This window comes from Hyla sarda, chromosome 2 (genome assembly GCF_029499605.1).
Source record: "Hyla sarda isolate aHylSar1 chromosome 2, aHylSar1.hap1, whole genome shotgun sequence".
Classification (NCBI taxonomy): Eukaryota; Metazoa; Chordata; class Amphibia; order Anura; family Hylidae; genus Hyla; species Hyla sarda.
Window position 1 is genome coordinate 205,949,423 of NC_079190.1, and position 25,840 is coordinate 205,975,262.

At 41.9% G+C, this 25,840-nt stretch overlaps 1 protein-coding gene across 3 annotated transcripts in view; it reads left to right on the forward strand.

Moving 5' to 3' along the window:
- FRMPD4 (FERM and PDZ domain containing 4) overlaps positions 1-25,840 on the forward strand; it is a 461,151-nt gene that overhangs the window by 377,414 nt on the left and 57,897 nt on the right. For all 3 annotated transcript variants that reach the window (XM_056556172.1, XM_056556170.1, XM_056556171.1), the window contains one exon: positions 1,373-1,475. In XM_056556172.1, the coding sequence (XP_056412147.1) occupies positions 1,373-1,475 (103 nt within the window). The remainder of the gene's footprint in view (positions 1-1,372; positions 1,476-25,840) is intronic.

Genomic DNA, 25,840 nt, shown 5'->3' on the forward strand with positions numbered 1-25,840 from the left:
CCTTTCTATTGTATCCACTCACATAAAATCGATGTGTCATTCCAGCCCTAAAGTAAATCTTCACTTTTTTCTCATTATTTCGTTTTAGGTTTAAAATTGTGCTGTGCTGATACAGTTTTTAATATTTTTGCATGTCATAGCTTCATTTTAATACCAAATCCCATATCTAGACATGTATTTTAAACATTGGCCACAACCAGACATAGCTTAGTACATACTGCCTACTGCTATATGTTGAACTCCATCATGACACAGTTGTCCAGATATATCAATCAGCCTGAAACCCTAATTGTCTGGTTTTTCCCACAGCAACCAATCACAGCTCAGATTTCATATCTTAAAGGGGTACTCCGGTGCTTAGACATCTTATCCCCTATCCAAAGGACCCCTGGGATTTTGCACGTTTCACCCCGTTTGTAATCAGTCCCCGAAGCGTGTTCCGGGTCTGATTATCGGCGACCACACGGCTGGCGGCATGTGACGTCACGCCTCTGCCCTGTGTGACGTCACGCTCTGCCCCTCACGCTCCGGGGACTGATTACAAACGGGGTGCCGCGTGCAAGATCCCGGGGGTCCCTAGTGGCGGGACTCCCGCGATCAGGCATCTTATCCCCTATCCTTTGAATAGGGGATAAGATGTCTAAGCACCGGAGTACCCCTTCAATGAGCTCATGTAAAGTGAAAGTTGAACTGTGATTGGTTGCTATGGAAAAAAAACAGACAATTAGGGTTTAAGGCTGATTGATAAATATGGACCAGTATGTAGTAAGGTCTCCATAGTAAGGCTGCAGTTAGTCGCAGTGTTATCTTTTAGCTAAATGCTTGCTAGTGTCTCAGCAGTCAGACCCCCCGCGATAAAACGCTTATCCTCTATCCTGCGGATAGGGGAATAAGTTGTTAAGGAATTCTCCTATAATGCTGCCCATGGTTTGGGCTGTAAGAAACAGCTGTCTTGTTCTCATGTAGATTGTTATGTACCTAATATTGGAGCAGTCATTTTATTACACAAACTAAGAATCAGTAATAAATAAAATATCACTAAAAATTTTTTTTTGTACATTCAGGATACGTACACACATACAAGATCTGCTGCATATTTTATGCTGTTGATTTTGCTACCCATTGAAGTTAATAGGTAGCAAATTCAGCTGCACAAAATATGCAGCAGATCCTGTGTTTGTGAACATACCCTTATTGTGTATTTTGACCTTCTGTATTGTATTTTACCATAACTACTAGGAAGAAAACAATAAATAATACAATGCCATAAATATAATGAGTAGAATATAAATAATAATACATATTTTATGGAGTAGGAGGTGCATTACTTAACTAAAAGTTTATAATTTCTCTTCCCTTGTTTCCGGTCCAGGTGGACCCTCTGAAGGAAAACTAGTCCCAGGAGACCAGATCATTATGATAAATGAGGAGCCAGTCAGCAGTGCCCCAAGGGAGCGAGTGATCGACCTTGTCAGGTAAGTGATATGATTCCGCTTTTCGTTTGTCGCACCCAGCAATAGCCTTAAGTCTGTTGCCACCAGTAATAAAACATTAATACACAGCAGGACTTATGTTTTCTTGCATATGCTTTCAGAATAATGAACAGCTGTGAATGTAAATTGGAATCTCTTAGAGATGAGCCTTTCAGTCATTTATAAAATGGGACAATTTCTGGAAATCTTCAAGTTTTAAGTTATTAAGCTAAAAAAATAAGTTCCTGGCACTACATGGATTACATCGATTTTCCATAATGGTATGAAAAGATTTTCCGCAGGACGTAGAATATTTGTAATAATTGTGATCTATCGGTTATTACCAGCGAGGAGATGTAGGCCAATAGTCTGTGATTATTCTCACACACAAGAGGGTTAGGAAGTCAATTTCCAATCCAGAAACGTGAAGAATAAAAAATAAATAAAAAAAACTCCAGCCATATACAGAGGGAAGTCTATGTAGTCTATGTATGAGGCACATAGGTGCCGCACCATCTAAGATGATGGTGGAGCATGGGGTATCAGTGTGCAAATATATTACTAAGCAGTCACCCCCATCCCCCCCCCCACCAGTCATGTATTAGTAGCAGATTACAATAATAACAACATATATACATATATATATATATATATATATATATATATATATATATATATATATAAAATATATATATCACTGCTCAAAAAAAACAAAACTTAAAGGGGTACTTTTATTTTTTAAATCAACTGGTGCCAGAAAGTTAAACAGATTTGTAAATTACTTCTATTCAAAAATCTTAATCCTTCCTGTACTTCTTAGCTGCTGAATACTACAATGGAAATTCTTTTCCGTTTGAAACACAGAGCTGTCTGCTGACATCATGAGCACAGTGCTCTCTGCTGACATCTCTGTCCATTTTAGGAACTGTCCAGGGTAAAAGGAAATCCCCATAGCTAACATGCTGTTCTGGACAGTTCCTAAAATGGACAGAGATGTCAGCAGAGAGCACTGTGCTCATGATGTCAGCAGACAGCTCTGTGTTTCAAAAAGAAAAGAATTTCTGATGTAGTATTCAGCAGCTAATAAGTACAGGAAGGATTAAGATTTTTTTAATAGAAGTAATTTACAAATCTGTTTAACTTTCTGGCACCAGTTGATTTATTTAAAAAAAAAAAAAGTTTTTCACCGGAGTACCCCTTTAAACAACACAATGTAACTCCAAGTCAATCACACTTCTGTGAAATCACACTGTCCACTCAGGAAGCAACACTGATTGACAATCAATTTCACATGCTGTTGTGAAATTAGCAAGACACCCCCAATAAAGGAGTGGCTCTGCAGGTGGTGACCACAGACCACTTCTCAGTTCCTATGCTTCCTGGCTAATGTTTTGGTGACTTTTGAATGCTGGCAGTACTTTCACTCTAGTGGTAGCATGAGACAGAGTCTACAACCAACACAAGTGGCTCAGGTAGTGCAGCTCATCCAGGATGGCACATCAATGCGAGCTGTGGCAAGAACGTTTGCTGTGTCTGTCAATGTTGTGTCCAGAGCATGGAGGCGCTACCAGATGACAGGCCAGTACATCAGGAGATGTGGAGTAGGCCATAGGAGGGCAGCAACCCAGCAGCAGGACCGCTACTTCCGCCGTTGTGCAAGGAGGAGCAGGAGGAGCACTGCAAGAGCCCTGCAAAATGAACTCCAGCAGGCCACAAATCTGCATATGTCCCCTCAAACAGTCAGAAACAGACTCCATCGGGGTGTATGAGGGCCCCATATCCACAGGTGGGGGTTGGGCTTACAGCCCAACACAGTGCAGGACATTTGGCATTTGCCAGAGAACATCCAGATTGGCAAATTTGCCACTGGCGCCCTGTGCTCTTCACAGATGAAAGCAGGTTAACACTGAGCACATGTGACAGACATGACAGAGTCTGTAGACGCCATGGAGAACATTCTGCCACCTACAACATCCTCCAACATGACTGGTTTGGTGGTAGATCAGTAATCGTGTGGGGTGGCATTTCTTTGGGGGGGCCGCACAGCTCTCCATGTGCTTGCCAGAGGTAGCCTGAATGCCATTAGGTACTGAGATGAGATCCTCAGACCCCTTGTGAGACCATATGCTGGTGCGGTTGGCCCTGGATTCCTCCTAATGCAAGACAATGCTAGACCTCATGTGGCTGGAGTGTGTCAGCAGTTCCTGCAAGAGGAAGGCATTGATGCTATGGACTGGTCCGCCCGTTCCCCAGACCTGAATCCGATTGAGCACATCTGGGCCATCATGTCTTGCTAATGCCACGTTGCACCACAGACTGGCCTGGAGTTGGCGGATGCTTTAGTCCAGGTCTGGGAGGACATCCCTCAGGAGACCATCCGCCACCTCATCAGGAGCATGCCCAGGCATTGTAGGGAGGTCATACTGGCACGTGGAGGCCACACATACTACTGAGCCTCATTTTGACTTGTTTTAAGGACATTACATCAAAGTTGGATCAGCCTGTAGTGTGGTTTTCCACTTTGATTTTGAGTGTGACTCCATATCCAGACCTCTATGGGTTGATGAATTTGATTTCCATTGATAATCTAGGATGTGTTATTGTTATCTTAGTGTTCCCTTTATTTATTTTTTTAGCAGTGTATATATATATATATATATATATATATATATATATATATTTATATATGTATATATATAAATATGTATATATATATATATATATATATATATATATATATATATACACTGATAAGAAAAGAAAAAAAAGGGAACACTAAGGTATTATGTTAGTATTGTTATTAATATTGCTAATAATATCATGTTACCATCTCCATATAATATTTTGGATTTTCTGCATGCAGCTGGGAATAAGTTTGACCTATTTTAAGTCATATGGATCCCATTTCCTTTAATGGATACAAATGTCACTTCGGGACAGGCTATGTGCTTTCTCCTTGCCATGAATCAGTCAGTTGCCATCAAAAGTTACCTTTCCTAAAAAGTGTATGTTACAACCTGAAAAATAAGGAATTTAGAGTATAATAATGCATAAAGCAATGCTTCAATTCACATGCACAGCTTTTAGTGATTTTATAAACTAAAAATGTGGGTGCATGATAGTTAGCGCCAATGAAACATTATATATTTCTTTCTAGTCAGGACAATTGTTTGGCTGGAAGATGTTTGACTAAAAGATATATATAATGTAAAATCGGCCCTGGGTGCCAGGTCTAGGCACCCGAAGATGTAATTCATTTTATTCCCCTCCAATTGTTTATTTGGCAGGGAATATGGACATAAAAAGTAGGTGGAGTAGCTGTGAGTAATCCGGCTTAATTATCTCTACTATCTGATTCTGCCTCTATGAAATGGCTTGAGTTAAATCAAATGAATGCAGAAAAGCATAGTTTAATCCCACAAATCTTGTATTGTAACAGATGTCCTTCATTTATATTCTAAAGTTGAGCATTCAAGCATAACATATTCAAAATAGAACAAATATGGTCTCCATATTCAAATGTTACTTCTTTGATAGTTTTTACCAATAAGTTTTAATTTATTTTCCTTGTAATTTCCCTATGAGCAGTTAAAACCAGCATCCAGGATAAAGTATTTAAAAAATCCCAAACTGAGCAATATTTGTGATCCGCCTGTTGACATGAACATGTTGTGTGGGCTCTAGTTTATACAGCTATGAGTAATTGCCCCTGGAGACCAGTCAACTAACCCCTAGACTACAGCTCTATTTACTGTATATACTCGAATATAAGCCAACCCGAATATAAGGCGAGGCCCCTAATTTCACCCCAGGAAAAGTTGCAAAACTACAACTCCCAGCATGCCCGGACATCCATCGGCTGTCCGGGCATGCTGGGAGCTGTAGTTTTGAAACATCTGGAGGTCCACAGGTTGAAGACCACTGTGGCCTTCGTCATCATCCAGACCCCCCTTTAGTTTTCTACTCACCTCCTTTCGGTGGGAAGGAAGGGTGAGCTGGTCCGGGCCATCTATGCTGCAGGGACCGTCCGGTGGGGAGGGTTAGTCCTTCCAGGCTGTCCATCTTCACCGGGAGGCCCTCTTCTCCGCTCCGGGCCGGCCCCAGACTGGTGACGTTGCCTTGACGATGACGTACGTTCATGGGCAGGGATGTCAGGGTGAGTAGAAAACTAAAGGGGGGTCTGGATGATGACGAGGGCCACAGTGGTCTTCAACCTGCGGACCTCCAGATGTTTCAAAACTACAACTCCCAGCATGCTGGGAGGTGTAGTTTTGCAACACTGAGAAGGGATTGACAGGCAGAGAGTTCACTCGAGTATAAGCTGAGGGGCGTTTATACTCGAGTATATATGGTACTTCGATTCCGAAAACTAAAGTTATGTAATAAATGTAACTTACATACCTGATTTCATTTCATGGCTAAATACATAAAAGCTCATACATTATATATAAGTGGATCGTTCATCATTCTGGTAGTAAGCTAAAGAAGCACTACCAGAAAAGTTTATAATGTTGATCAGATGAAAAATATCCCTGTTCATTTTCTTACAAATGGCTTTTTCCTGAATTATCAGCTCTAATCCAATCTCTAAAGCACACCTCCAAAGATAGTCCTGGCGGTAAGATATGTCTTTAAATATCTCTGCAACTTCCGAGCCTGGTTGTGATCAGGAGACAGATTTGCCAGAGGTCCCAAGCAAGTCTATGTGACTTCCACCATTTAATTTTCCTTGTAATGATGTAATCATAGCCTTACAGTGTAATCATTAATCTTTTTGTTTGCCTCTTACAGCATAATACCCCTACATTTGACTCTCTTTATGCCTGTGTTCCCATCACTGTATTGTTGTCAGCTTGAGAGCTGTATACTTTGTACAAAACACGGATTGGAAACCCATGAAAACAGGACATACTTTCCCAAAACTTTCCAACAGGGACAGTTTTGCTGGTTCCCTCTTAAAGGATCTGTTTTGTGATACAGAATACATAGCGCTCTGTAAATGATCATACATCCATGTAATATGGCCTATGTTCCCAATGAAAGGGAAATACATGGTGAATACTTTCTATGTTTAACCATGTAACTTCAGACCCTGAAATGCCTCTTTATTATGGCTAAGTTACAGCAGTTCTGACCTAATCAGATGCAGTCACAGAATACAGAACTATCACATGATGACCCCATGATTCCCATCCTGTATGCTATTCCCAAAACCCACAAAGGGGTTTCACCCCCGCCCATGCGTCCTATTATATCCAGCACAGGTTCTCTTTTAGAGAGAGCGTCTTTGTGGCTGGATCAATTACTCCACCGCTGGTGCAAAGGGTTCCTGGATTTCTCAGAGACTCCAAGGATGTTCTTTGTAGTCTGTGTGATGTACGGTGGGATGCAGGTTGGAGCTGGGTGACATGTGATGTTACCTCGCTCTATACCTGCATCCCTTGGTCGGTGGCTATACAAGCTCTCGAATTCCATCTCACCAAATATAGTGAGTACACCAAAGAACTGCATGAATTTATACTTCACATTACCTGGTTCCTCATGTCACATAATCATTTCTTAATTGATGGGAAGCACTACTTACAAACAAGTGGCGTCTCTATGGGTGCAAGACACTCGCCTTCCCTCGCAAACTTGACAATGTCATATTGGGAAGAACAGTACATTTATTCTCCCAATAATCCATTTTCTGGCGATGTGCAGTGGTGGATATATAGATAACGTTCTCTTTATATGGAGGCGCAGTGTATCTTCCGTGCCACTGTTTGTCGACTATATTAATTCTAACGATTTCAATCTTAAATGTACCCATGCGATCTACTCACGCACTGTTCCCTTTCTCGATTTGGAGTTGTCTGCCGTAGATGGTGAACTGGTCCGATCTGCAGTTTATCGTAAGCCCATATCAGGTAATACATTATTACGTGCTGACAGTAACCATCCACGGCACACAATCCGCTCGATACCAGTAGGTGAGATGACCCGCCTCAAACGCAATTGCACTAACCATGAAATTTATCAAAACATAAAGAAGATTTTAAAAGGCGTCTAAAAATAGAGGTTTTTCTAGATTTTACTTACAGCGTGCAGAACACATGATGGCTAAAAAAAGTAGACAGGATTTGTTAACATATCAAACCAACTCGAGACAATCAGATAACACACTGATCAATATACCAGTCCTTGCACTTACTTTTTCACCCCACTTTCAAGAGAAAAACATCATAAAATGACACCTACATATATTACATCATGATCCAATTCTATCTAAATTATTAGAAAATGGTTGCGCAATTTTGGCCAAAAGGGCCACTACACTGGACGATATGTTATCCCCCAGTGAAGTGAAATCCACTATTTCTTCCACCCGCACATGGCTACATTATAGCGGTTTTAACGAATGTGACTCTCACCGTGCAAAACATGCAGTTTTGTCAAGCCAGTCAATACCTTTACAGATAGTAGTAACAATCGTATCTATAAAATAAAACTATTTCTCAATTGCAATTCATGTAGTGTCGCCTATGTCATTGAGTGTTCCGAATGCAATTTGAAATATATAGGAACATTCAAAACACACATTTGTGAGCATCTTAATGACATAGAAAACACCACTTTAAGAAGCTTCAAATCCTTTTATTAATGTGCATCATGGTTCACACCGTACATTTGTAACATATGCGATTGAGAAAGTAACCACAGGTATAAGGGGAGGCGATTTACACAGAAAATTATTAAACAGAGAAGCCTATTGGCAATTTGTGCTAAAAATGCATGCCCACTCTGGTTTGGACATCAGACAAGAATTCTTGTTGCATTATTAATAACTAGTGTTGCTCGTGAATATTCGCAATGCAAATTTTATTCGTGAATATCGCATATTCGCGAACTCGTGAATATTTGCGAATACAGCACTATATATTCGCAATTACAAATATTCATTTTTTTTTTCACAGTACACATCACAGTGATCATCCCTCTCTGCTTCCAGCTTGTGTGGTGTAAAGAAGGCTCTAATACTATTGTGTGAGACTGGCGTACGAATTTTCGCATATGCTAATTTTTGTATATGCTAATTTTCGCACATGCAAATTTTCACTTATGCAAATTTTTGTATATGCTAATTTTCGCATATGCGAAAATAAATTTTTTTTGTGAATATGCAAATTTAGCGAATATATGATGAATATTCGTCCATATATTCGCGAAATATCGCAAATTTGAATATGGGCTATGCCGCTCAACACTATAAATAACAATTTATTATTATTAATATTATACTTTGATTCTTGACTTCTTGCCAGATGTTTGATTTCCTTTGGATAGCATGCATTTACATTAATGTCCATGCCGATATTTCATGCTTATATTGGACTGCATGTTGAACCAAAAAGTCAAAATAGGAAGCAACAGTTTCACAGTTATATTATTACAATTTTGTTTTCATGATCTTATGCTTTGTTCTTATGTGTGCATTTTAAATTGTTATCTTGTTCACATGTGAAGTTGTTAGACAGGAAGTTCCCTCCCCTTGGAATTTTCTCCTTACTTAAGGAGCCACTAGGGGTTAGGAACTATCTGTGATAAAGGGTGGTATACCCTCCCAAAATGCGTCCAGATGTCCTTCGAGTTTGTACCTGCTTTTATTGCCTAATAAAGATAAAGTTGGAGTTTCGTATGCCAGACTTTCTCCTTTTGTTCTAAGTCTGCGGTTGACCCATGTGTCCCCATTGCCATCCTACAACACTGTCCCATACCCCCAAATACTATACTTCCATTATGAACAAAGACAGGGATAAATGGGCCACAGACCAAACTGTAAAATGAAAGGGCTATCCCAAGATTTAAACTAATCATATTCACCAACCCACAAAACTGGGGGCACTAAGTATCTGATCTGATCCCAGTGGTCGGATCTCACCAATCAGATGCTTAAGAACTGTCTTGTGGATAGGGCATGACCTTTAATCATAGAATACAGACTCAAACTCATACATGTTCCTCTCTATGGCCCTTATTTCATATATACTGCTCCCTATGCCCCCTATATACTGTTCTCTGTGGCCAATTATATACTACTCCCTATGACTACACCACACATACATTGTTTTCTATAACTTCCCCCCAACCCCAATGCATTTGCTATTACATCCTCCTCCTCTGTGTACACTGTAGCTGTAGGAACCTGTGAGGACATCATCAGTAAGGTCCTTTTAGGTCCAGTAAGGGTGCCATCACATATGTCCGGCTCTGTTTCCCTCCAGTGCTGTAGAAAAAGTGCCAAAGGGAAACTGATTATTAAACTTATTCTATTAATTTGAATGGGACAGTTCAGATTAATCCGACATCTCAACTGGGATGCCAGATTGCTGGACACGTTGGATGGGGTAGGGCATCTTGCAATGTTCCCCCATCCGACCTGCAGATATAACTGGGTACCATGCCACAACTACTGCATTTGGCATTAGTTGTAGCCAGTGATCCGGGTTAGTACTGAGCCTGATCACAAGATACATGTGATGGCATCCCAAGAGTGTTTGTGCTGTTCTATAGACTTTGTGCAGTCCAAACAGCAGTAGGTCAACACTCACATTACTGTAATCTGTCACATTTGGAAAAACGGTGGTGTTTTCCCACAATTTTGTACAAATGATGGCAAAATGCAGATGTGCCTGTGGTCCTTAATCTGTTCTGGGGGCCTCCTTAGGGATGGGGGCCCTAGGCACTTGCCCAGGTTATCCCCTCACTTTCCCATGCTGATCATGGCTAAAATTCTGGGTTGCCTTTGACACAATTATTGTAAAAAAAGAGAGACATAAAACTTAAATTATATTAAATATGATTTTTCTTTAATATGTCATTAATAAATTAAACCTCATTCACAATCACAGTAGATGAAATAGAATTGCTGCTGTAGATTAAGATATAAAGGTAATGTTTGATGGAGCATACAATAGAAAGCAGCTATTTCCAGAGTCTACCACAGAACATTACCTTACATAATAATAATTCTACAGTGAAGTAAATCTATATTTGGATGTCTGTATAAAATGGAGATCTTTATTTGAAGTATTGAATTACAATAATACATACTTATTTATTTCTGCCAAACTGCCTGGGGCCAAAACTGTAAGAAATTACTTTTTCCTTTGCCGTTTTGTTGCCCAGTACATCATCAGCTTGTTTTTCTAGGAAAACTCAGAAAACGCTCAGAAAAGCTTGTAGACCTTTGCTATTCATTGTTCTGTAATAAATAAAAAAAGGTGTTCGTGCTTTTATTAAAAAATCTGATTTACTGAGCCCATAGAGCTGCTCCTGCCCATGCATTTTTAATGAATTAATACAGGAAAAGAACATTTCTTTCTCTTCTTGAAATAGAACATTGTAAAGAAAATGCTTAAATGACTGAGGGCTAAAAGGAACATTACCTGTCTAGTCTGTTCTTTGGAATTTGTGACACCTATATGGAAGAAACTTTGCAGATTTGTTGCCTCTAATGACTGCCCCAGCAGAAGGATTCTTTTGAATTTCCCGGTAACTTTTGAGCCTGTGACTTGCTTTGGAACTAGAATGCTCTGGGGATGCATTTTCCGGAATTTGGGAAATGGGAAAGGGGGGGGGGGGGTTAACATTTTATTGGGGGAGGGGCTTATTCACATTTTATAAAAGTTTTTTTTTTTACTTTACTTTTTCTTATGTACCCATAGGACAAAAATAGGGGGGAGTATAGGGGACTATACATAGCAATCACTAGATTGCTATTACTGTTCAGTGCTTTGCATATGCATAGCACTGATCAATGATATCAATGATTTAAGGCTCTGATCTGCAAGAAGGCCAGAGCCAGAGCCGCCAGGAGGCAGCCTATCCTGACTGTTCGAACCCCTTCGATTTTTGCTGCGGGTGGTCTGATCAGTCACCAGCAGCACCGATAATGCAGTAGATGCTGTAATCAGTATTAATCACTGAATCTGAGGGGTTAATGGCAGACATCAGCGCAATCGCTGATGTCCGCCATTACTGGTGAGTCCCTGGCTGTTGATAGCAACCAGACCTGCCGTGCATGAAGCAAGCACAGCTCCTGCACTCGCTTCATGTATAGGTTGTAAATGTATGCCTTGGTGCGTTAAGCATTTACATCCATTTTCTTTAAGGGGTACTATGCCCCTAGACATGTTATCCCCTATCCAGGCTTTTGTGTCCGTAATGCTGCAGCACCAGGTTGAAGATTGCGAGGAGTCCTATTGGCAGGACCCCCGCAATAAGACATATTATCCCTTATCCTTTGTAAAGGAGATAACATGTCTAGGTGTGGAGTACCCTTTTAACACAGTATACTGAGTATCATAATTCTGCAGATCCTTTAAGTCTCATAAGTTAGGAGGTGATACCTCTACAGATGATGGTTTTACTGTTATGGCTGATCCGTGTATGCATATCTCAGGACTCTAACCTACAAAGTCAAGTGAGAAAAGACAAGTGCTAGACAACATTTCCAGTAGACTAATAACAACACAAAGTGGACCTGCTATTTTTAGAAGTGAAATAAAAAAGCTGAAAATGTTCAGAAATGTCTTTAGCCAAGTCCTATTCTGAAACACTACTATCTTTTTTAACATGCTTGTATTAGGCATACAAACTTTATAAATATGACATTTGCTTAAAGCAACAAGAAGCATTAAATTGATAGAGCTCAATAGGTCTCAATGAGTTGTCTAAATACATTTATGAAAATGTTCATGGCCAAGGTTGCATGAACCATAAAGAATCCCAGTCTAATTGTATTTAATCCCACCTTTATGTATGGGATCATAGTCAGCCGTGACAGTAGATTAGCCAAGAGATGAATTTAGTAAATTATTCTGGAATTAACCTGGCACAGGTAGATACGGAGGGGGAGATTTATCATTAGGTGTCTATTGTAGACACAGATCTACCCCTTTACACTGCTTGTCTAATTTACACTCTTGCTCAAGATTTACAAAAGTTGTGCACGTCCTTTGATAAATTTTGTGCAAATATAGAAATGCCCCCCCTAGCTCTACCGTGCACTCCTTCTCTACCTCACACTTCACCTAGCTGTGGCATTTTCCTGCCATATACTGCTCACATAGCTAGAAGTGCTGGAGCAGCAGTGTGCGCCGAACAAAACTCTGCACAATAGTAAAATCATAAATCTTTATAAAGTACACAGAGGGGAGATTCTCAAAGAAGCGCTAACCCCCAATTATTGCTCCCCAGTACCCACCACCACAGGGGTGCTGGGAAGAGCCGGTACCAACAGGCCCGAATTGTAAAAAATGGCGCTCCTGGGCCTAGGCGGTAACAGGCTGGCATTATTTAGGCTGGGGAGGGCCAGTAACAATGGTCCAAGCCGACCCTGATAACGTCAGGCTGTTGCTGCTTGGTTGGTATCTGGCTGATAATAAAAAAATGGGGGAACCCCACAGGTTTTTTTAAATTTATTTATTTAAAAAAAAAATCGCATAGGGTTCCCCTTATTTTCAGTATCAGCCAGATACCAACCAAGCAGCAACAGCCTGACATTACCAGGGTGGGCAAGGACCATTGTTACTGGCCCTTCCCAGCCTATATAATGCCAACCTGTTACCGCCTAGGCCCAGGAACACCATTTTTGACTCAACGGGCCTGTTGGTACCGGCTCCTGTCACCCCTCTGGCAATGGGTACCAGGGTAATAACTGGAGGTTAGCGTTAGCTGATTTTGGGGCTAACGCAAAGCCCTGGCTTAGTAATGGATTCAGTCTGTAAAACGGATTCCACTACTAAGCCTGAAAATTCAATTATAAACAACACAACACATTGAAAAAAGAAATGTATAAAAAAAAAAACACTCCTCCACAGCCCTGGTTAACCATTTTATTGAAATAAAAAAAAAATGCTGGTCATCGTTGCAATCCAACCAATCTGACGTAGTCCTCCGCATTCACGTATCTGAAATGAGAAGAAAAGAAAAACAAGAAATATGGGTTAGTACATTTTTTGCACCCTCCCCGGGGGAGAGCACACATAATGCAGCATGCTCCTAAACAGGGAGCCTCCAATTGTTGCTAAACTACAACTTCCATCATGGGGGCTGTAGTTATGCAACAGCTGGAGTCTCCCTGTTTGGGAAAACACTGCCAAAAAGGCTCTGTTCCCATTATGCAAAACGCATAATGAGAACAGAGTCAGGCCTGGACTGTGTAGCTCGGACTGTCCCTCTGCCCTTGGTCTACTACTCCCATCATGGGACAGAGTCTGTCCCATGATGGGAGTAGTTGTAGTACCGCAGCGCTGAGGGATGGCACATCCCCCGGCTGCTGGACTTCGTCCATGATGGGATTTATAGTCCAGGGGCTGAGTTGCAGATCGCAGCAGGTCATTCTGCTGAGACCCACTGCGATCCACATTTATTAAGTTAACAAGCCGGCGGCACATGCGGCTACACTGCACTTCCCGCCGGCTCCAGGCTCCTGTATACATCTCTCACAATTCATAATCGCTGCCGCCGGGAGACTGGAACTCTGATTGGTGAATAGCTATTCACCAATCAGAGCTCCCGTCTCCTGGCGGTGGCGATTATGAATAATGACAGGGTTCTCCGCCTGGAGCCGGCGGGGAGCGCAGTGTAGCCGCATGTGCCGCCGGCTTGTTAACTTAATAAATGCAGATCGCAGTGTGTCTCTGAAGAATGACCTGCTGCAATCTGCACCTCACCCCCTGGACTATAACTCCCATCATGGACCGAGTCTGTCCATGATGGGAGTAGTAGTAGTAGTCCTAAATGTCCCCCAGCCGGGGGATGTGCAAGTACCATCCCTCAGCGCTGCAGTACTACAACTACTCCCATCATGGGACAGACTCTGCCCATGATGGGAGTCATAGTCCAGGGGCTGAGGGGCAGATCGCAGCAGGTCATTCTCCAGAGACCCGCTGCGATTCGCATTTATTAACTGTAAAAGCCGGACACAGTCTGTCCCATGATGAGAGTAGTTGTAGTAGCGCAGTGCTTAGGGATGGCACTTGCACATCCCCCGGCTGCTGGACTTTGTCCATGATGGTAGTTATAGTCCAGGGGCTGAGTTGCAGATCGCAGCAGGTCATTCTGCTGAGACCCACTGCGATCCGCATTTATTAAGTTAACAAGCCGGCGGCACATGCGGCTACACTGCACTTCCCGCCGGCTCCAGGCTCCTGTATACAGCTGTCACATTTCATAATCCCCGCTGTCACCAATCAGAGCTCCCGTCTCCCGGCGGTGGCAATTAGGAATTATGAGCCGTGTATACAGGAGACAAAGGGCAGCGCAGTGTAGCCACATGTGCCACCCATGATTGGAGTAGTTGTAGTTTAGCAGTGTTGAGGGACGGCTTCTGCATCCCCCGGCTGTCTCGGTAGAACACTTTCTTACGTGTCCTTTTTAATGGTGTATTTTTTGCATTAAAAAAACCTATTTGCGCAAAGCAATGCGTCTAAACAAAAAAAAAACGCACATGATAAATTAGTATCCACTGTAGAATGCATTCCACAATATGCAAAAGAATAGAGTACTTGCTTTTTGCTCTATCAAAAAAGACGCACAAAAAAGATGCAATGAAAGTCACTGCGCAAATTTTTGCGCAAAAAAAATACACGTGAAAAAGGGGTAAACTCAATGATAAATCTCCCCCCAGGGTATATATATATATATATATATATATATATATATATATATATACACACACACACACACACATTCCCGCATTTCTCAACATTGAAATTGCAACATAATGAAGCAAAAGTTGTGGAATTATGGAAATCACAGGATTGATAGACATGAGGGATAGGTGCTGTCCTGCTATGCAAATAAGGGAAAGTGAGTACCTGCTTGAGTGCTATTGACAAACAGGACAGTTCCGATCCTGCCCGATATGGAGATAATAAGAAATAGTAATTTACCATGGAAGGACTCTCAAACTCTCAATAACAGCTGTGAAAGCCCAGAAAGCCCACCTCATCACTACTCTGAAGGGTTAATCTAACAAAGCCATGCAGCTTTTTAAAATTATTTTGAAACAACAGGCATTCTTTAAATTGTGTTCTCCATTGAAAAGATTTACTGAAAAAATCTGCTAACCAAAACTTTCTGCAGCACTTGTGGTGGCAAGGACACTTTCTTGTCACCATTATCTGTAGCTCTATAAACTTCATGAGATCATATTCCCCTGGATTCCAATGGAATGTTTTCTTCTCAGATTTTTTCTCAAATAGTGCAACATAGGCTATTATTAGAGAATATAATAGATTTATGTGTATTTTTTGTGCTGACCTGTTTCATCAGGCATGGGCTTTCATCTATATTGGTTTCTGTTGAGAGCAGAAATTATATTGTGCTGCCTGCATTTCCAATGAATCCTCTGGGTTTGTAGATAGGGGAAGTTCACTGTAGTTCACCTAATGAGACCAATCTTATCACCCGCCAATACTATAGCAACCAGAAGTTTTTACTGTGATATATATAAATCCCACAGAGATAGCTGCTGTATACTGATAGAGCTGGGTGGGGAGTGGTCTGTAATCTGCTAGCAGGGATCTGATAGGTGATGATCTCATCCTGTAATTCACAAGAAGTTAACTGACTCAGGACTGACCACTGTAATTTTGTGTGAGTCAAATTGGTGATCACATGACCAAGTTAGGCTGCATTCACATCCGGCATAGGTGAACTTAGCATAAATCTTGACGCAATTGATCCCACAACTGATGAAAACATGCATCAGTTGTCATCTGTTGTGTAGCATCCGGCGTCCATTGTTTCTTGGCTCCGGACAAGCTGCATTACCCTGTCCGCTGTGTCCAACCATCCAGTGTCCAAATTGAGATGCCGGATGATTGTGAACTGTCTCATTCAAAGGAATGGGATTAGTTCTAGCATCAGTTTCCCTCCGGTGCATGCCGGAGGGAACTATATCAGACAATATATGTAATGTTGGCATTACAGTAATAAAAAGCAATGATGCAGCTGTGCTGGAATGAACCAAACAGCACTGTAGGACTAGTGATGGTGTTATAGTGAGTGTGCACGATATTGGCATAAAAAACTGGAGTGCTTCTTTAGGTAAGAGTAGAACATGGGCATGACAATATAATTGTGACTGTTATATGAAAATCAAACCTTTAAATTTTATCCTATGGGGATCCAATAAAGTATGAATTGTCAGGATCTGGGCTGGTAGCAGGTAGCAGAGGTTAGTGGTGGATCCGCTGTGCCAGAGAGGTGAAGACGTGGGCCTTACCAGGGGAACGGAGTCTAAGGAGTTACTGGTTTTCACCAGAGCCCGCCGCAAAGCGGGATGGACTTGCTGCGGCAGGTAACCCCCAGGTTGTTCCTCCCAGTAGCGACTCAACCTCTCTGGCTGCTGAGATAAGGCAAGGTACAAGAGGATCAGGCAAAGGCGTAGTCGGGCGAAGCAAATGGTCAGGGCAGGCAGCAACGGTTCACAGGCGGTAGTCAGTAGCCTAATTAAGTCCAAGCAGCACTGCCTCTCACAAACCTTAACCCTTAATTAACCAAATTGGACCAGGCACCAATCACCGGTGCACTGGCCCTTTAGATCTAAGCTTCCCGGGACCAAGAGAGCGGGGGCGCACACGCTGAGACCCCAGAGCGCAGCCTGGGGACACACGCCGTAAGCGCTCCGGTCCAGGAGCGGGGACCGGAGCGCTCAGAGTTACATGAATTTTGATTTTAAGTGCTTTTTTAATAAAAAAAAATCCCAGTTAGGCGCATCAGAAGAGAGGAGAATGTAGAAAATTGTACTGAAATACAAAACATCAGCAGGAAATGGTAATACAGGTAATATAAATAACACTATGGTTGTTCTAAAAAGGTCCCAAGTGTACAATTTATGTTAAAAATAGCCAATTTCCCTTTTGCAGTTTTGTATTTCTACTTCAGCAAAAGCATGAAATATTTGCTGTTTGTTGCTTCATTTTCTTCTATTTTTGGATCCTATTTATTTGTTTATTTGTGAATGTTCTTTATAGTTGTCTGCAGAATTATATGCAAAGGGTCTCTCTCTGAGACCAATTTGCAGACCTAATTACAAGACCTTGGGTTTCTTGTATAATTGTCTATCAAAAACCTACCTTGGGACTTGAAAACTAGAACATATAGGTAACTTTTATGATATTAATGGTTTGTTTGCATAAACGGTCTATGGAACATTAATAGAGACTTTATAGCAGGTGCATATCATATGTTTGTATGTAAAATGCTCAAGGAAAGCTATTGATACTAAATGTGTCCGTTGATATAACTGTACAACAAATGTTTATACTCTGACACCACTCCAAAACCTCTTATCCAGGCCAGATACTTTGTGACAGATTTTCAATTCCTCATTATTATACATTCTTCAAGAAAACCACCCCCTAGAATTTTGGGGGTCTTTTCATAGAGGTTTCACTGGTATTTAATTTTTATGGTTGAACTATTCAGATGTAGAACACCTGGACTTAAATGTCTATTCACAGTGACAGTGAATATAATGCCAATATTTACTATTTCCATCCTGACAATAGATAACCTACCCATAGAAGCTATAACTGGAGATGAGCGAATCAATTTGGAATCAATCCAAATTTTAAAGAAAATTCTGATTTGTCTGAATAAATTTTTTTTGTGATTTACTTTAGTTGAATCTGTATAGGAGTGCAGATAGATAGTTTTTCAGCGTGATTGATATGTTTAGTAGGAAGAAGAAAAAAGCGTATATTTGCTTGTTTCTGTAGATTTTTGCATAACTTGTTCGAAGTGGAGTGACCATTAAAAGGCATAGCCCAGGCAAAACAAGTGATGGCAAACTTATCACTGCCCCTTACCCTACATCTAGATTATGCACCGATTTCATTTTTCATCGATAGGTCATGATATTAATGATTTAATGATCTTCCTGTGTAATGGTGATGGCTTTCTTTAGGTTTTTATTTCTGTATTTACTTGGTCACGCTCCATGACTTTTGTTTCAATGAGCGATTTACTTCCTTATATCTTCAAATGCTCTTTTCTGATTGATTTTGTATTATCCATTTATAATCTGGTACTTCAATTATCAATTTTAAAGAAAATACATCTTTTTTTCTTTTCATTCCTAGTATTCTGAGTTTTACAGTACCGGACTGTTAGTAAAAGTAACCTTTTAAAAACAGTTATGGCTTCAGCCTCAACAACTATGTAATTAGCCACAGAAAAATACTAGGTCTATAAATGTGTCGATTTATACATTATTAATGACAACATGACTAACTGAGCATATTTTATATATATGTTAAACTAGTGATCATGGGTCAGAGACTTTTCTAGACTTCTCATCAAAGAACACTAAAGTCAGTTTCTTTTCAATCTATAATGCAAGGGTGTAGCTAGAGGGAGCAACCGGGGCAAGGGGGTGGGGGCACAAAAAAATTACACAGCATTGGCCAGGGTATTTAGATACGGGGTTTGTACAATAAAAGTTTCTTCGCCGTTGGTAAAAGCCAAGCTATATGACTGCTTACAAGGAAGTACACTATATATATATATATATATATATATATATATATCAACAGAAGAAAATAAGCCAGGCACTGCGTGTGAATCGGTGACTCCTAGAAGGACTACTGCTGAAACAGTCCCGTAGCTTGGTGGGGTGCAATAGCGTATACTTGAGTGATAAGTGACTTGTATGTAGCATCAAGACAAGGGAGAAAAAGACGCTACAACTCACCACTTTCAAGCTTTCTCTTTATTGCCGTCACATCCTTCCTCAGTACAAGTAGTGCTTGTGGTGGACCGACATCGGGGCTGTGGGTAGGGGAGAGTGGGCAATGTGGACGCTGCAGGGAGGTCCCTAGACCTAGGAACCTCCCCGCAGCGTCCACATCGCCCTCTCTCCCCTACCCACAGCCCGATGTCGGTCCACCACAAGCGGTACTTGTTCTGAGGATGTGACGGCAATAAAGAGAAAGCTTGAAAGTGGTGAGTTGCAGCGTCATTTTCTCCCTTGTCTTGATGCTACATATATATATATATATATATATATATATATATATATATATATATATATATATATAATCTAGACTAGATATGCTTTATGTATGATATCACGCATCACGCTTATACAGAGACTACTTTAAAGCAGGAACATGACAAAGGATAAAGCATCCCCATTAAAGTAATAGATGTATTAGGCATTGAAGTATTAAGCTGTGCTATTATAATATAACTCCTCTAGGTACAGATCATGTGTCTGTTTTTTTCTGTCTATTTGTTCATCATTTTCTGGGAACAACTGTCAAAAAAAAATATTAGATTAAACTAAAATCATTTCGTTCTAGAATTTTATGCTATTTTTATAGACGTTGGGAGTCAGAAAGCACACTACTCTTTGTACTCCATGTACTAAATTTAAATTTTCATGGTGACAGCAGCCAGTTATCTATTTATATATCTACCAGCTACGCCTTTTACAGGGTGTTTATACAGAAAAATTCTGAATTATAATGTGCTTGTTTGCTAAACTCTACACTACACTAGCCAGATATTTTCAGAATAACTAGGCATGAACTAATTGTAGCTATGCCTCCTCAAAACTGTAAAAAATACATTAACCTGTCAATTAAATAGCTATATTAAGCTACATTAAGACAGTACTCCATTAAAAAGTATTTTTTTTTACAATATAAGCTGACATTTAGTAGCAGTATAATAACTAGAGTGAATATAAAACTTTCTGAGAACATGAGAACTCGACAAAACTTTAAACTAGAAATCATGTAAGACTAAGCCTATGTCTAACTCAACCATTTGGGTACTGTTGTCTCCAATATAATTCCATTAAAGGGGATATCCACCATAAGGTGATTTTAGTATGTACCTGGCAGACAGTAATGGGCATGCTTAGGAAGGATCTGCGCTTGTCTTGGGGCTAAATGGCTATTTCATGAGATTACCATAACACTGTGGCTAGCTTTTTGTGAACTGGTATTTCCTGTTTGGCTTTTCTATTTTTGACTACAAATCCCACAAGTCCATTTTCCTCCCTCCCACACATCAGCCACCCCACCCATTGAAACATAAATGAGCTGCATCCATCAAAAGACCTGTGGTTTTCAATCAGGGTGCCTACAGCTGTTGCATTAGTTGCAGATTGATCTCTCTCCCACCAAGCGATTGCTCCACCCATTGAAGCAGACAGGCTCCCTGTCATCAGCTGACTAGTGATGTCAGGTCTCGGCCGCATTGCTAGCTGGGAAAAATCTGAGACAACAGTCATTTTGTATGCTGATAAAAATAAATATTGGAGTGAAAATCACATAAGAATTGTGAGAAAACCGTCACACACAGGTACAGACACTATATTATGAACTACACTAACTTTACAGCTGTAGCATAGTCAAATAAAAAAAAAATCCTGGAATACCCCTTTAATTCTTTTTTACAACCAATAGAATAGTTTACTGAAGAATAATAATGATAGGCATGGAAGAGGAAATCTACCTTGTCACTGTGCGTATGATAATGCCAAACATCTGGCCATAACTTTAAAACTGTCAGATTCTACATGTGCTGTTTTTGTACTTTTTGTAATCTTTTTGAGTCTGTGAAGCTATAGGCTAAAGCTATAGCCTATTATCATTTGTTTGTCTTCTTAATAGAGAAAGGCTCTGTACACATTATGGTTGAACCCTCTGTACAAGCATTTTTTGTCTCAGGATACATTTGGTGTATGGAACAGGAGCTTTCCCAGCACATTAACCAATTATAGGGCTCAAATGTAGTGTACACAGAGCCTAAGGTTAACAGAGATGATGTCCAAGAGCATGTATTTTTATTTAAATGTCAATGCTATTCCCATTTCATAAAGCTAGGATATGGGCAAAAAGAGACTCTTAGAATGAAAGGGCAACAGCATGGCTGAGCAATGTGGCCACATTATTGCTTTTTCCTGGCATGACAGTGCTCCCTGTCAAAGCCTTAGCAGGGAACTGCAGCCAGCTCTATTCACTTGAATTGAGCTTTTATGTAGTTTCCCTGCACCAGGTGGCTGGGGCAAGAGATATGAAGGGACAGCAGAACTACAATAGTGCTGCAGCCCCTTCATTCTCAGGAACTAGGGGGGACTACCAATCACAAGGCAAGGCATTATCAATTTATGTAGTGGTTGGACTGAAATTTCCAACTACAGGTTTCTCCTAACTTACAAACATCGGCCATACTGACACAGTAAGTAGCGGCAGTGGCCATAAGCTGTTGTGGAAGGAGTCAACTGTCAAAATTGACATAATAGCCATTGGGATGGGGGGGGGGAGGGGATCCCTAAACATGGTGCTTGCTTTCATATTAGGACAGAGCACTGCTTCTCCCCTGAACTGGATGGGATTTTTACCAACCACTTTGCATGAATCAGGGAAGTGACTGGTTCCTACCCAAGAATTTATAAGATGGAAATACCCCTTTAATTAACTGAAAAACTGCAGAAAAAAGCCACATTTGGCATGTTTATTATTAGGTGGGCTTTATTTGAATGACATTAACCCCTTCCCGTGATATACCTGTGATGACCATTTTTCTGTATTTTGTGCTTTGGGTCCTGTTCAGTCATTAGGTTTGACTCTGAACAGATTCTGTGTTTATTCTCCCTGAATTTTACACCTCAGCAAAGCAGTTTGATTGCAGTGTATTATCATGTATGACTGCAACCTAATGTGGGGGAACATACTGCCAACCTAATGGGGGGGACTGCAACCTAATGTGGGGGAACATACTGCCAACCTAATGGGGGGGACTGCAACCTGATGTGGGGGAACATACTGCCAACCTAATGGGGTGGGGGGGACTGCAACCTGATGTGGGGGAACATACTGCCAACCTAATGGGGGGGACTGCAACCTGATGTGGGGGAACATACTGCCAACCTAATGGGGTGGGGGGGACTGCAACCTGATGTGGGGGAACATACTGCCAACCTAATGGGGGGGGGGACTGCAACCTGATGTGGGGGAACATACTGCCAACCTAATGGGGGGGGGGGACTGTGCCACCTGATGTGGGGGAGCATACTGCCAACCTAATGGGGGGGGGACTGCAACCTAATGTGGGGGGAACACACTGCCAACCTAATGGGGGGGGGGGACTGCAACCTAATGTGGGGGAACATACTGCCAACCTAATGGGGGGGGGGACTGCAACCTGGTGTGGGGGGAACACACTGCCAACCTAATGGGGGGGGGGACTGCAACCTAATGTGGGGGAACATACTGCCAACCTAATGGGGGGGACTGCAACCTGATGTGGGGGAACATACTGCCAACCTAATGGGGGGGGGGGGACTGCAACCTAATGTGGGGGGAACACACTGCCAACCTAATGGGGGGGGGGGACTGCAACCTAATGTGGGGGAACATACTGCCAACCTAATGGGGGGGGGGGACTGCAACCTGATGTGGGGGAACATACTGCCAACCTAATGGGGGGGGGGGGGACTGCAACCTGATGTGGGGAAACATACTGCCAACCTAATAGGGGGGGGGCTGTGCCACCTGATGTGGCGGAACATACTGCCAACCTAATGGGGGGGGGACTGCAACCTAATGTGGGGGGAACACACTGCCAACCTAATGGGGGGGGGGGGACTGCAACCTAATGTGGGGAAACATACTGCCAACCTAATGGGGGGAGGGGGACTGCAACCTGATGTGGGGGGAACACACTGCCAACCTAATGGGGGGGGGACTGCAACCTAATGTGGGGGAACATACTGCCAACCTAATGGGGGTGGGGGGACTGCAACCTGATGTGGGGGAACATACTGCCAACCTAATGGGTGGGGGGGGGAACTGCAACCTGATGTGGGTAAACATACTGCCAACCTAATGGGGGGGGGGTGACTGTGCAACCTGATGTGGGGGAACATACTGCCAACCTAATGGGGGGGGGGACTGCAACCTGATGTGGGGGAACATACTGCCAACCTAATGCAGGGGGGGGGGGACTGTGCAACCTGATGTGGGGGAACTTACTGCCAACCTAATGGGGGGGGGACTGGAACCTAATGTGGGGGGAACACACTGCCAACCTAATGGGGTTGGCAGTGGGTTGGCAGGTTATTATCTATTAAAAAAATCTTTACCCTTCCAGTACTTATTAGCAGCTATTTACTACAGAGGAAATTATTTTCTTTATGAATTTCTTTTTGTCTTGTCCACAGTGCTCTCTTTTGACACCTGATGTCTGTATCAGGAACTGTCCCGAGCAGGAGAAAATTCCCATAGCAAACCTCTCCTGCTCTGGACATTTCCTGTCATGGACAGAGGTGTCAGCAGAGAGCACTGTGGACAGGACAAAAAAGAAATTTAAAAAGAAAAGAATTTCCTCTGTAGCATACAGCAGCTATATTATTAAATAGCAGTAATTTAGAAATCTGTTTAACTTTCTGGCACCAGTTCTTTAAAAAAAAAAAAAAAAGAAGTACCCCTTTAAGGTATTTAGAAGCCAAATTGGTTCTGCACAATAGTTATTTATCATAAGCAACGGAGTTGTGCTTTACAGTGTGAATCCAGCCATTGGGATTTTGCTACAGATTTTTTTGCTGCAGATTTTATACTGTGGATTTTGTTATTGAATTACCAGCATAAATTCTGCAGCAAAATGGGGGAGATTTATCAAAACCTGTCCAGAGGAAAAGATGTCCAGTTGCCCAAAGCAACCAATCAGATTTTTTATTTCCTTTTTAACAAGGCCTTTGAAAACTGAAAGCAGCAATCTGATTGGTTGCTATGGGCAACTTTTCCTCTGGACAGGTCCACAAGAAAGGTGGGACAATACAAAGATTGTAGGGACTGATGATGTGGGGAAGATACAGATGTGGAATGGCATTATAGGGGCACAGGTGGGTAACACTATTGGTTTATAGCAGTGTTTCCCAAGCAGGGTGCCTCCAGCTGTTGCAAAACTGCAACTCCCAGCATGCCTGGACAGCCTTTGGCTGAGAGTTGTAGTTTTGTACCAACTGGAGGCACCCTGGTTGGGAAACACTGGTTTATTGGGAGGGAAAGAACAACTATGCTGGACTAAGCTTTTCAGGTACTGTAGGTGGGGGACACTATGGGGGAGATTTAACAAGACCTGTCCAGAGGAAAAGTTGCCCATAGCAACCAATCAGATCCTTTCTTTCATTTTTCAGAGGCCTTTTCAAAAGTAAAATAAGAAATCTGATTGGTTGCTATGGGCAACTTTTCCTCTGGACAGGTCTTGTCAAATCTCCCCCATAGTGTATATCAGAATAAATAAGGAAAAAAACAAAACAACACAAAAACACACTATCATTTCCCTGAAGCTGCTTGTACAGAGGAGGCCAGTCCTCCCTGACAGACCACCCTGCTGATCATCAGTTACTGTCATTGTGGACTCTTCTAACTCTTCTAAGTCCCCTCACACCGTCCACCGTCCCTATAGTCCTCCCTGACAGACCCGGCTGATTATCACTTACTGTCCCCTCATGGCAGCTCCAGCTGATCTTCTATCCTCCATCTCTTCCTTTACTTACTCAGAGAGGAGCAGGGAGGGGAGGGGCCATCAGCAGTAGCAGGACCCCAGGAGACAGTGTCCAGAGAATGCCTGTATGACAAGATGTCACTTCCTAACACTTGTATCTGCTCTTTCTTCTTGTCCCCTGCTGTTATCTCTACCAGCAGTGCCTCTATACACTCCTGCCCCTGTGCCTCTGTGCCTCACACCTTTTATTAAAAAAAAAAAAAAAAAAGGGGGCATTAAGGGGCAGGTGCATGAAAAGGCAGGGGCTCAAGCCCCCTTTGAGCCCTATGTGTGCACGTCCCTGGTGGGGGAACTATACTGCCTACCTAATGTGGGGGAACTGTACTGCCAACCGAATGGGGGGGGACTATACTGCCTATCTAATGTGGGGGAACTATACTGCCAACCTAATGTGGGGGAACTATACTGCCTATCTAATGTGGGGGAACTATACTGCCAACCTAATGTGGGGGGAACTATACTGCCAACCTAATGTGGGGGGAACTATACTGCCAACCTAATGTGGGGGAACTATACTGCCTATCTAATGTGGGGGAACTATACTGCCAACCTAATGTGGGGGAACTATACAAAAATATAAAATTGTACTAATATGATGCCTATAATTCTTTTATTTTTCTGTATATGGGATATATGAGGTCATTTTTTGCGCTGTGATTTGTAGTTTTTATCGGTACCATTTTTGTTTTGATGGGACTTTTCAATTGCTTTTTTAGATATTTTTTATGGTATTTGAAGTGACCAAAAATGTGCAAATCTGGTTAGTGCACTATTACGACTTTTGGGGCCCC